Source organism: Lactuca virosa, chromosome 5 (assembly GCF_052849685.1).
Source record: "Lactuca virosa cultivar CGN04683 chromosome 5, Lactuca_virosa_CGN04683_v6, whole genome shotgun sequence".
Lineage (NCBI taxonomy): Eukaryota > Viridiplantae > Streptophyta > Magnoliopsida > Asterales > Asteraceae > Lactuca > Lactuca virosa.
In genome coordinates this window covers 394,841,866-394,855,174 of record NC_136430.1, presented here as the reverse complement: position 1 = coordinate 394,855,174, position 13,309 = coordinate 394,841,866, and the positions used below count along the sequence as shown (strand labels likewise).

General features: G+C 34.9%; 2 protein-coding genes across 2 annotated transcripts; both read right to left on the bottom strand.

Annotated features, from left to right (window-relative positions):
- Window positions 1-6,084: 6,084 nt before the first annotated feature.
- On the bottom strand, window positions 6,085-8,011 carry LOC145113822 (uncharacterized). Its single transcript, XM_079049873.1, has 2 exons — window positions 7,895-8,011; window positions 6,085-7,809 (listed from the first exon to the last, which is right to left on the bottom strand). Exons 1-2 carry the CDS (start codon window positions 8,009-8,011, stop codon window positions 6,085-6,087), a joined length of 1,842 nt encoding a protein of 613 aa, XP_078905999.1.
- A 118-nt stretch (window positions 8,012-8,129) lies between these two features.
- Window positions 8,130-9,137, bottom strand: LOC145113821 (uncharacterized). The gene is made up of 2 exons (XM_079049872.1): window positions 8,433-9,137; window positions 8,130-8,216 (listed from the first exon to the last, which is right to left on the bottom strand). The coding sequence occupies exons 1-2, from the start codon at window positions 9,135-9,137 to the stop codon at window positions 8,130-8,132; spliced, it is 792 nt and encodes a 263-aa protein (XP_078905998.1).
- Between the last annotated feature and the right edge of the window lie 4,172 nt (window positions 9,138-13,309).

Below are 13,309 nucleotides of genomic sequence, written 5' to 3'. Positions count from 1 at the left end.
TCTGTTTTCTGTTCCTTCTAGAAGATTTCGTCACCTTATCCACAAAGTCAACGCTGGTCAACCGTTTGACCAGATTGGTCAAACCGACTTGACCTGAACTCTCCAAAAATAAAAGCTCCTCAGCTCCCAACGACCGATGCCAAGTATGTCTAAATCTAGTCATTTCGTCCCTAGGAGCTGTATTTATAGGCATCGAAACCTTAGAAGGAAACAAAGGGCCCTCATAGGTCGCACCCTAGAAACCCTATGGAAACGCCTTGCTCTCCAAACAATCTGTTTTGTGTGCCTTCTAGAAGATTTCGTCACCTTTTCCACAAAGTCAACGCTGGTCAACCATTTGACCGGATTGGTCAAACCGACTTGACCTGAACTCTCCAAAAATAAAAGTTCCTCAGCTCCCAACAATCGATGCCCAGTATGCCTAAATCTAGTCATTTCGTGCACTCGCGACGTCAACTAGAGCTAGGCTAGGCTAGTCATGCGAGTGTCGGCTTGGCTCATCCCTTGATCCACTAAAAGCCTTTGAATGCCTATCTAGAGAAACGCATTATAAACCCACTAAATGTTTCTTCCCCCACCAATATAGGATAATGGAAACTAGCCAACTTGCTTTTTCCATTAAATTTTCCAACATACCTTATGGCATCCTAGAGGATATGAGGTTTTCTGCTCAGTTTCACCTTCTAGGTATCCCGGGTTTGGATTTGGTTGGTGGTTATATGATTCTCATCTTTTTATTCCTTCCATTCGTTCGGTTTTTCTAATATACATGTCTTCTTATGGCGGGATGGTCATACCTTAAGTCAAGTGCTCGTCTATTAGTGTGGTTTCGAGTTTGGTGTGCTTCTTTCAAGAGGAATCTCAATGATCTGTTTAAAATGTAACATTTATTTAATCTTCATGAATTACTTCAATCTTTGATGCAAGGAAAGTTTGATTTTGAAAAAAAATGGACTGGAAGTGTTTGAAGATGTTTTGGAAACTTTGGAGGATATAAAAAAGTAGGGAAAGTTATCAAAGGATTTATTAACAAAATATGGTCCACACCCCACTTTTTATATGGCTCCTAAGGCGGCATCTAAAGCTTACAGATGCTCTAGAATTGGGCAATAAAGTTACTGAGCGCTGGAGTGGGAGCTTTATACGGCGCTTAAGGTGGGATCTAAAGCTTAGAGTAATTTTCAACCCTTTCAGCAGAGCACTAATTAGGAGGCATGTCCGGCCAAAAAAAGTGTTCTTTAGCGACGACAAAAGTTTTCTCAGAAAGTGCATTTGTTGTCGCTAAGACTAATAACGAGGACTGTCGTCACGGATAGTGTCGTCGCAGTAGCCCTGTCGCTAAAAGATTCTTTTGCGACAACACCCGAAAGTCATTAGAATTAGCGAAAGCCATTAGAATTAGCAACAACGACTTATCTCTAAAAGAAATACATTATTTAATTATTTGCTTAATTAGTTTTAGAGTGGATAGGTTGTGTCTAAAAGGTAATTAATTGTTTAAATAATCAAGCCTTTTTAGAGACGAAAGGTTACTTTGAGTAGTAATTAATAATTTAAAAATATAATTACTTTCAAAGACTAGAAAAACTTATGTTGTTTCCATAAATATTGACAAAAAGAAACTAATATAGAACCTAACATTCTATATTTGAATAAAACACTAAATCAAATATACATAGAGTTTAGCCAAAAATCATAAACATACTAAAACAAAGGTACATCCAATTTAGCAAGTATCACACTATCATTACGGAGGAAGATGATGATGTGCGCTGAGACTGAATTTGCTTATCTACAACCAACTGTTGCTGCATGTTAATTCTTGATAAACATCGATAGTAATACTTTGACTAAATTCGGCACAACTTATTTCCCGATGCAAACCATTAAGTAATTTGAGATTTAAGATTGCCGTGCCCGGTTATCTATTGAATTTTGCATTTGTTGTGTCTCGATATTCATTTGTCATAAAAAAAAAGTACATATTAATAATAGTAAACCATCAATTATGTAAAAATGTATCATAATTATCGCATTCATATTTATCCCAATATCTCCAAGACCATAGTATGTAGCCTTGAAAGATTTATCAAATAGTGTACTAGTAATGGCCTGTGACAATGCTCAACAGAAGAATTAGAATAATGCCCAACATTGTAATTACAAAAATCATACTTGATATCAGTTTACATAATATAAAATGTTTACTTAATTCAAAGTAAACATATCAGTTCAAAACTAGGTAAAAAAAATTATAATTGCAAAATAAAATCTATTTACCACAACAAGAAATTAAGGTATTAGCGCTGACAAGCGTCACTGTAATAGAGTGTTCATATCGCCGCTAAAGCTATTAGCGGCGACTTGTCGCCGCAAAAAGGTGGCCGTTGTTGCCTCGCTGCAAATGTTCAACCTGTGGCCGCTAATTCTATCTGTCGCCGCTAATACTTACGTGTCGACGCTAAAGGAGCCGCCGCTAATTTTTTTATTATTTAACATTAAAATTATAATAAACAATATATAACATGCATAAAAACTGCTACAAAACTTAATTTTGTAGAAATATTAATCCAACATAACCGGTCCAAAATATTTATCCAAACAAAGTGCAATATATCCAAAATATTAGCTCAAACAAAATATTTCATAAATTCCTAAAAAAGTAGTTGCTCGTCCTCATCACTTCCACCGTTTCCTTCGTTATCATTTCATGGCAATGTGCGAAACCAATCTTACAGTGTTGCAGAATAGGCCGGGTTCTTTAATATTGTTTGCAGCATTTCCAATTACAAAGAAAACAAAATATATTACCTACATATCATAATAACATGGTACTTTCCAAAAGTTACCAAAATAAGAAATACTAACATATCAAACTATAACCAACATATCACTATAGCATTCTACTTTCCAAATACAATTAAACATATCACAATATCGTCGTCGGTAATGGAGGTGCTGTGGTGGTCGGTGGTAAAACTCGTCGGCCGGTGATAGAACGTCGCAACAATCATTGGTGGTCGGAAATGGTCGAGGAAATCACCTTCGTCGGAAAGAGCAAATGAGGCAAACACAGGAAAAAGAGCTGAAGTCGGGGGTTATTTGCGAAGGGCTTTTCCGGCGATGCGTAATAGCGGCGACAATAGAGTTTTTGCGGCGACAAGTAGATTTTAGCGGCGACACCCTTGGAGAGAAAAGTCAGCGCGTTTTTTTTGGAGCATTAGCCGTTGGATTAAATATAGATCGAACTGACTGAGTTCACAGATGTTGACGTGGATCGACAGTGTGAATGTATTAGCGGCGATGCCTTTAGCGGCGACAACCACCTTTACCGGCGACAAGTAACGCGAAAATTACTTGTGGCTGCTAAAGGCGTTGCCGCTAAGAACTTAATTTCTTTTAGTGTACCTAATCAAATATAAACTACATATCAGGATGTTGAAAGCCAAAAGTTTTGATAAGTATGACTGCCATTAATGTCCATGTTGAAACTATTGGAGAATGGTAATGTTCTTAATATTTTTCTAGATACTAATTGTTAGAAAAGTACTAAATAATGAAGTAAAATGTAAACGGTATCGACTATCAATTAAAATCCCCAACTTTAACCATTTTACTAGTATGTAAAGTTATAAATCTACATTTAAACCATACAAATTCAAGAATTCCCAGTTTTGTTCCAAGTTAATGTTTTGCTTTAAAACCCCAAAATGAAGGCCAACGATCAGCAAAACCTCATAGATGATTCCCCAATTTGAAGGTTACGTTTATAAATAATACAACAAGATTTCAGAAAATAACCATCGTCTCGGTAACGTAAGCTACCAGAAAAAATGATGGGATGCTGTATGTTGAAATAAATTAGGGGCATATGGGATTTCTTGGTATTTAAAAGATGCAGATGCGATAGAGTGAAGAACCAGCAGCAGAAATTGTTGTTTCAAAAATCCCGAATGGACAATATATTAAGATGCATATCCAAAACAGGTATTAAAAAGCTTACCAAAGTGAAGGAGATGCCAGAGGTGAGGAGACGCTGGATATGAGAGATGTCGGAGAGGTACGTGAGGCAGCACTGAGACACAAACAAGGGCAAATGATTTTTTTGGGAAAGGAAAGAAATCAGGAACTCTGATTATAAATTAGGGCTTGAGACAATTTATAATATAAATTGTTTTTTTTTTCAGCAACGAAAATCTCTACTTTTTTTTTTTTTAACTGCGTAAATATATAAACCACTGCCTATATAGAACAAGGCAGGGAGAGCAAAAAAATATAATTTCGTTCCAAATATTTTAGAAGACATAAAACCACGACAAAAATTTAGTTGTGAATTGTCGTCTAAAAAAATCTAAAAAAAAAAAAAGCCGCAGCTAAATGAAAATTTTCCCGCTTACCTTTTAGACGCAAATTGTCGTCTCAAATAGAACAAAATTTTCAAACTTTTCAACATTGATTTTAGCGACAACTATTTCATGTGTCGTTGTAAGCAGTGGCGGATCCAGGATCAAAATAAAGGGGTATCCCCAATAAGTAAAAAGGGTATCCCGACAAAAAAATCAAGTACTAGACAATAAGAAAAAAAATTTCCGAAAAAAATTACACTACTAAAATTTTTTTGAAGGGTATCCCGGGCTACCCCTCAAAATACCTCGGTCATATATAAATATATTCTCAAATTGTGCTTGAGGATTAAAGGGTGCTAAATGTCAATTTCTCATATTTAGATATGCATGTTTAAAAATGTATTTCTAATTTGTCTGTATTTTGATTGTATTACGACTAGGGTAGCAAATCGGGTCATCGTATCGTGTTTTTGTCTGACACGACATGACACGACAATGTTTTATGTAACACGAAAACGACACAACACGATCTCGAGTTTTTTTTAACTAACACGAAAACGAACCGATTAAAAAACGACACGACACGACAAAGATAACATGAAATAACAAGGAATGTATTTAATTAATATTTATTCATACATAACACGAAAAACACGACAAACACGAAAAACACGACAAAAGATGTTAAACCGTGTAAATTTCATGTCAAATTTTGAACACGAACACGACACGACACGAGTTCGTGTTTTTTACACTTGACACGAACACGACACGGACACGAATTCGAAATTCAGTTTCGTCTCAATTTCGTTTCGTGTCGTGTATTTTTATCGTGTCACGTCATCAATTGTCACCCCTAATTACGACTATCTATTTTGGTTTCTAGAAATAGAGGCTTTAATGATTGTTAATACAAAAAAAAAAAAAAAAAAAAAAAAAACCTCTTAAGAAATTGCATGCATGTGTGGAATAACTTATTACGTCGAATTGTCAACAAATTTTGAGTTGAAACTCCCTATTATAATTGCAAGTGTACTCCAATACGCCACTTAAAGGAAATCTTTTATCAACTTTTGAGTTGTCTAAAATAAAATTATCATAGACTCACTATTTCCCGTTCGCTTATATACTAATGGATATTTAAAAAACAAAAGTAATCTCTCTCTCTCTCTCTCTCTCTCTCTCTATATATATATATATATATATATATATATATATATATATATATATATATATATATATATAGACACACACACACTAGCCGTTTACCCGCACCAAGCGACGGGTGTGAATAGTTTTTACGAAAATTAGTTTGTAGAGGCGATTTGTTTTTTGGACTTCAAATATAAGTATGTTTTTGTTTTGATTTAAAATTATATGTATGTTGCTATTTTGGGTTAAAACTACTTTTCCTGATTAAAAAAGTAAAGTTCATTGTGTTATTGGTTAACTTGTTTTCTTTATGAGAATCGTTTTCCTCAATTAGTGCTATCAAATTGGGGTGTCATGTGGTGTTTTAGTCCGACACGACATGACGCGAGAACTTGTTTTTTTACATTGACACGAAACGAATCAATTAAAATATAACAAACATGATACGACACGACAAAAATAACACAAAATAACCAATTGAAATAGCGTTATTAAGAGTTATGCTATTAATACAAAATCAATAAGAATTAAGAATGAAAAATTTGGATTCTTTACAAATGCAAATGAACACATGATTGATTGTGCATTATTGATCATGCAACACTTCTTTATACACCACATTTGCAGTACAGACTTCACTACCGTTGAATTGTTCATCAGGGATCACTAATACTTTTGTATTCCCATGTGATACCCCTATGGATAAGGCCACATAAAGCTGTCCGTGCGAGAAAACTGATTCTGGAAGATAAATTCCTACATTTGGAATTGTTTGTCCCTGGGCCTTGTTGATTGTCATTGCGAAACATAATCGGATTGGAAATTGTTTTCTCTTTAGCCTGAACGGGAACATGTCATCTTCAGACGGACATAGAGGAATCCTTGGCAAAAAAACTCTCTTTCCAGCATGCTGACCAACAACTATTTCAGCATCTATTACATTTTGTTGAAAACCTTTACATATCAATCGGGTGCCGTTACACAATCCATTTGATGGGTCGAGATTCCGTAACAGTATTATCGGGCATCCAACTTTCAGTCGTAGGTAATGAGGGGGTAAACCACTAACACGGAGTGTGTTCAAGAATTCCACAGGATATAAGTTATTTATATCGTCTTCAGCTTCATCAAAATTGTAGTAAATTTTCTCTTCTCCATGGAATCGGCCGATCAATAAATCATTAATCTCATCGACACTATCATTTCTTGTGGATAATATTGCAGGCGAAATAATATAATCGGTTTGAGATCTATTAATTTCCAAGGATGGAAAGATTGCATCAATCAAACCATTCAATGACTTTTCTTTTTCAGTGAAGGGAATTACCATATCATCAGGGATGCGAATAAAGTTTCCCTGCACTGTTTCTTCAACTCCATCACCGACACGTAATAGAAAGTCTGAGAACCATGGATCGGTTAGTGCTCTCATATTTATAGTTAACCGCAACTTGATAATCGAAGACCAAAGAGGCGACATTCGTATGCTAGAATACACAGTCTGTGCTCGTGTTCCACGTCTAACGACAAGCAAAACCTGTCTGAAATCACCTCCCAAAACCATTATCTTTCCACCAAATGGGAGCATCACCCCAGTGATATCTTTCATTGTTCGGTCCACCGCCTCCAACGCATGTCTTTTAGTCATCGACGCTTCATCCCATATGATTACTTTTGCAGTCCGAAGCAGTTGAACAGTACCACTTTGTCTTGAAATCTTGCAAACCGAGTTATTTTCAAGATTAATAGGAAGTTTAAAGCGAGAGTGAGCTGTTCTCCCCCCAGGCATTTTATTATCCGCAACACCCGATGAAGCGGTCGCCATTGCAATATGACCACACAAACGAATATTAGCAAGTAAAGCTTTGTACAAAAATGTTTTTCCTGTTCCATCGGGACCGTATATGAAGAAAACTCCTGGAATATTACTATGGACATGCCGCATTATCTCATCATATGCAAATTTTTGTTCAGGATTAAGAAAATCTCGGGCTTGTAACTGTTCCGATTCTAAAACAATAGAGCATTCATGTTGTACCTCACGGAAAACTCCAGATTCAAAATCAACATTTTCATTTATCTTTGGAAGATCAAAACCATCAATATTGTCACTCATAGATTGTAGGAATACCTTGATGCCGGTGAGGACCATATTTTGGACTCTATCAACGCTTCCATATTGTCGCCTATAATCTTCTGAAAGAGCATTGTAGTGGTCATCCCATAACTTACGAACATCTCCTAGTTCACAAAAAGTCAATATCGTTGCAAACAACCTTCTAAGAGCATTGGGAGCTTGAAATAAAGATGCCTCTGTAAGACATTGTGATAAACCATCATCAGACTATATTACCCCTCTTTCAAAGAGTTGCTTTCCGAAATGTTGGGTGTTATACATTGTTGACTGTGTAGAGATATTCAAAACACGTAGGCCCACTAATATGCAATAAAATTAGGCGAAGGCAGTATCGCTCCCCTTCAGCGGGATTGGCAGAAACCATACGACCTCGCATTAATCCTTGTTTTCGATGATTCCAACGACGTGAGCTCGGATCCCAAGTAATTTTTTTTGGAAAATCTCTATATTTATACTCTCTCCCACTGATATCTTCTTTATTTTTTAGAAAAAAATCAGTCAACATTGATCTCCTTCTCAACAACGCTAGTCAGTGTATCATCCTCACTGAACCTAACCATCTGCTGATTTGGGAGATGCACCTGCAAAGCCATAACAAAAGGGTGGATCTGAGAAAGAGGGAAGCTAAAAATTCTCCACATGGCCTCTGGAGGTGAGACATATCATGCATCTTGAAACCGTTTTATCTCATTAATAGCGACAGGTTGTCCATTCGGATTAATATTGATAACTTGTTTGTCATGACCCTTATAAATATACTTAAACACATATTTCACAGAGGTTATACTCGAGCATACCTCAACATTCAAATAACAATTAAACATCATTAACAACTTTGTGTTATATGGGACAACCCATATGTTATCCATCTTATTGCCTCGTACGTCCACCTCTATACCATTATCTCTCCTTCGGTAAATAGGATATGAGTCCTTTCCTTGTAACGTGGTTTCATTGAATTGCTGAGGGTATCTAAAACGACATTTCTTTTGCTCATTATTCATACAAGGACAATCAGAGTTTAATCCACCGCAAGTACCATGGATCATGTGTGAGACGACTAATTCGTGCATTTCAAGATACTTTTTTGGGTCTGGAATTTCAGCACATACTATTTTGTCGTAATGGTCAGCGTTAGTAAGCTTGTATGGAGGTTTCATTATCAGGAGGAAATGTGCATGCGGCAAACCACATTTTTGAAATCCAATGACATAAACGTATGAACCCACCACACCAGGGACGTGCTTTGTGAATAGTTGTTTCTTAAGATCCTCTAACTTAGCACGAAAAACTCTTGACACAAGGTCCGGTCGATCTTGAGACGTCTGCCAAGGGAGTAACTCATTTTTTATTTCCGGCCAGTTTGGATTGCATGTCATTGTAAGGAAGATGCCAGGCTTCCCGTCATCTTGAACTAAAGTCATGGCGTCAAGAAATCTTCGCCGCATGTCACGGGGGCCTCCGATGAAACTTGCAGGCAACACAACACGCTGCCCTATCATATTTGATCGAACCTCACCGACATTAACACATTCCACAACACCTTGGTATAAATCTGCTCTTATTTTGGACTGGTTTTTTCTACAAAAATCCAAACGTGAAGTCTCAAGCTTGATGTAGATATCTACTACAAACTACTGTAGTAATCTCCCTCCCATCAAAATTACATTATAATTTGATCGGATTTGAAACTTATAGCAGTAGTACTCTCGCATAGATACAGTATCCCGCCCTCTTTTTGTATTAGAGTCTACACAATGTTGATGTCGTGAATACAAAAAGAATTAATGATGTGTACAAAATGTAATGTGTGTTACTTTAAATAAAATTTATAAAGTTATGATATGTGTACCTTTTAAATCATCCTCGATGTCATCATCGTCATTAATAATATTATTGATGGGAATTCCATGTCTTGGGATATTAGAATGCCATCCTGACTCACCGTAAGGAAAAAATAAAGGATAAGACAATGGATCATAACATCCCCAGTAAGATTGAATTGTTTTTGGTTTGTCGGATCTGCCATAGACGATAATACTTCGTTTATATGTGGCTATGTTGTCATTACCTTCAACCCAAATACCAGCGACCTAATATTTTTATCATAGAAACAAAATGAATAAATATGGTGTGTAATATGCACACATTTATGTCATAGATGATATATTTATTTTATAATTAGCAAACATAATATTACGGTACCTCGGATGTGGTCGGTCGGTTGTATACCCTCTGGTCAAGTTCTACTGATGCATTCAACGTGACTCTGTAATTGTCAAGCGGCCCTAGATCACCAAGTCTTCGAAATACTTGCACGTATGGGTTTGTAGCAAGAATACGAATCAACTTTTCAGCAATTTGTTTATCAATATTCTTCCATTGTATGTGACATCTCATAATCAGCATCATAAAAATACAAATGTACGTATTGAGGTATTCCATCCCTTGGGATTAACTGATCAATTCTATGATGCATTCCTCCATTCACACAAAAAGTGTATACTCCAGATGTCATGTCGGTCATTGTTTTATCAACATCGACGCCCATTGATGCGAATGAAAAGTTTGAGTTGTATGCACGTATCTTTTGTCTAAAGGTCTTGCCTAATTCGTTTCTAGATGTGAAGAGATCGAGTAATTCATCGGGAATAGAAGAATGTGCCAATTTTGTCTTATCATCCATGCAACAAAAGGTAGGAAATTCAAATTGCAATCGTTTTGCTCCACAATGAACACATGCTTTCTTCACCTTCAACACACGATGTTTTTTAGGGACACCATCATAAACAAAGTTATATGGATCGTCCTGAAGAGTTTGAATAGATGTTCTCATTGAGTTTCGTTCCTTGCGTCTTTGATAGTCATTTCTATTCCGAATCGACTTCCTTTGAGCATAATCCAATACACTTGTACGGGTTGCATTTGTAATATCAGTTAGGGTCCTCTGTACTGCAGACACATTCGTTGTACGTGTCACGTTTTGGCTACTTACTTCACCATTAGCTATTCGTCTCATTTTGTTCTTCTCTTTTTGTCGTTCATAATAAGTCTTATTATATGCTTTCCTTTTTTCTGCAATATTTTGTTTTGGATTAATTATGCGTAAAGATAATGTAATAATCATGTTGCACATCTGAAACATACCTTTCTGTGCATTTAAATCAAGTTGGATAGCATTGTTAGGCCTAGTTTCCTTGTCTACAATCACCATGACAACTGTAAAATCGTAAACAATAATAATATATAATTGTATTAGTTTCATACCACATTGTAATAAAAAACGATTTTTTATAAAATACTTATATATTAATCGAAAATTGATTGGGTTGAACTAATTAATTATATGTGAGATTGATCCTTACATTAAATTATATAGTTTTGTTTTTGGAAGACTCGGAAGTAATGTCTTAACAGTTTTTGGGTATTGACTTACCGTGTCAACTATAATTTGAATTTTGAATAATTTTTTAAGTGTATCGTTCTTTCAGGTTTCAATAATTTTTTTTCTTCAATAATTGGATAAATCCTTTTTCATTGATTTATATTTAGATAATATTTGTAAATTCTATTTGGTAGAATATTTCTTTTAATTAATATACAACAATATCAATATCCTATAAACAACAATAACAAAATACAACCATATAACAAAAAATTGTCAAACAAAGAAAGTAAAATTTATAAACTTAAAGCGTACCAATAAACCATATCACAAAATCCGCAAACAAATAAATACCAAAAAAACTATAAAAACAAATAAAAACCTTAAATCCTGCAAACAAATAACTACCACATACAACGCACACAAAAAAATATGGAAAAATTAAATATTTTCCCTATCTCTCATTCGAATCCTATCAGCTTTCGGCATTCTTGGATATAACATGAAATCGGTTAATGCAATTGAAACTAAAATATTATCTGTATGGACATGTAATATACAATTAATAAGGTATACTGAAATAATTTATTTATAAATAATTGAAACTATATATAATTTTGCACATAGTTAACTTACAAAAAATTTGGTGGACCAACTTGACCCTAGAGACATAAATTATGGATTGATTGACAATTGCAAGATACATTTGTATCATTAGTCTCATCGGTACATGATTGAACATCAACTTTATTATATGCCCCCTATTCATTCAAACAAAATTTTGTTAAAACACATAATAATAATATAATCTTACATCTCATTTTGGATAAATAGTTCAAATGCATAGAATGGGCTCATTCGTCTTCCCCATACGATTTTTCCAACAACATCTACAATGCACCAAATTTAGTATTATTTAATTTGTCGTATGAAATATATAAAAAACAATATATATATATATATATATATATATATATATATATATATATATATATATATACCTATCAACATTCTTCGACGGCTAAAATCTCTTTTGAGGCTTGTGATAGAAGAACACAATGGATAAATTGGAAATGAATTGGCGATATCATTTCCCAGGAGAGTAAAAATTGTGTTACTCTTTATCAATATAGCCCACTCACCAAAGAAAATTCTATAATGCTGATATCTTGGGTGGTCTTCGTAAAAATGATCCATTCGGAAATGATTTAAGGAGATAACGCGTCCAACCAAATTCATGTTCAAAATTGACCTCAAAACCCGTGGGACAATTGCGATCATTTTGTCTCTCGGAGATATGTAATATAATAACAATAAGTGAATTATAAATAGAACATTAAACAAATAATGACATATTCATTTTATTGTGGTAATACTTACGTTGCGATCAATCAGCCAAATAAGAAGTCTCTCATGTTGAACGTCGTCCCACATAAACAAAACTCGAACAACTAGTATGTTCCACCATATGTGAACGTATCGTAATGCAGAAAAATCTCGAACAGTGGTATGACCATCCATTACTAAAATATTCATGTCAGTATGGAATACAAATATGTATTGTTTTGTATAATTTATTTTAACCATATAAACATTTTTATAAATTATTTTTTTTATTTAATAATTAAAAAAAATTCAATTTTATTTAAAAGCCTAAATTATTTTTATGTTTATGTGAAATATACATTATTATATTTCATTTAATATAAGAATAAAAAAACTTCATATCATAAATACGAATGAAAAGTGTGTATCCCTTAATATATATTTTAATTATTTTTTAATAATAATATAGGATATTCTTATGTCATGGTCATATCTTCTATCCAAACCCTAAAATGCCGATTCAATTCTTACAGCCATCATTTGCTCTCCACACACCCTCTATTACCAGTTCGCAGTGGAGAAGGGAAGATCATATTATGTTCGAATCGATTCCTGTCGCCCACATCTATCTAAACCCTAGGCGCCATTGTTCCCTCGTATCTGGCATGTGGTTACTCTTCGAAGGCGAGAGTCGCTACCGCCTTGATCTAAACTTCCAATCTGATCTCCTACCTCTTATTCGGTCAATTTTCGCACAGTTTGACTCCGTTACCAAACTCGCGCTGCAGTGTGACCACAGATCCGTTAGTATAAATGACGAAAGGGTCGATCCTTATCTCGTTTTGGTGCCCTAACCTAACGCGCCTCAAGCTCCACAGATGTCGAGTTGACCAGACAAAGAAATAAACCCAACTGAATAATTTTTAGGCTCAAGAATTCCTGATGATTCTCATAAGCAGTGTA

Excerpts from the sequence above, each read along its gene's own strand:
- LOC145113822 (XM_079049873.1), bottom strand. The coding sequence starts at position 8,011 with ATGCGAGGTCGTATGGTTTCTGCCAATCCCGCTGAAGGGGAGCGATAC. Across the intron at positions 7,810-7,894 it reads ATCTCTACACAGTCAACAAT|GCATCTTTATTTCAAGCTCC; the intron begins GTATAACACCCA and ends TGTCTTACAGAG.
- LOC145113821 (XM_079049872.1), bottom strand. The coding sequence starts at position 9,137 with ATGATAGGGCAGCGTGTTGTGTTGCCTGCAAGTTTCATCGGAGGCCCC. Across the intron at positions 8,217-8,432 it reads ATTGTTATTTGAATGTTGAG|GTGCATCTCCCAAATCAGCA; the intron begins GTATGCTCGAGT and ends ATGGCTTTGCAG.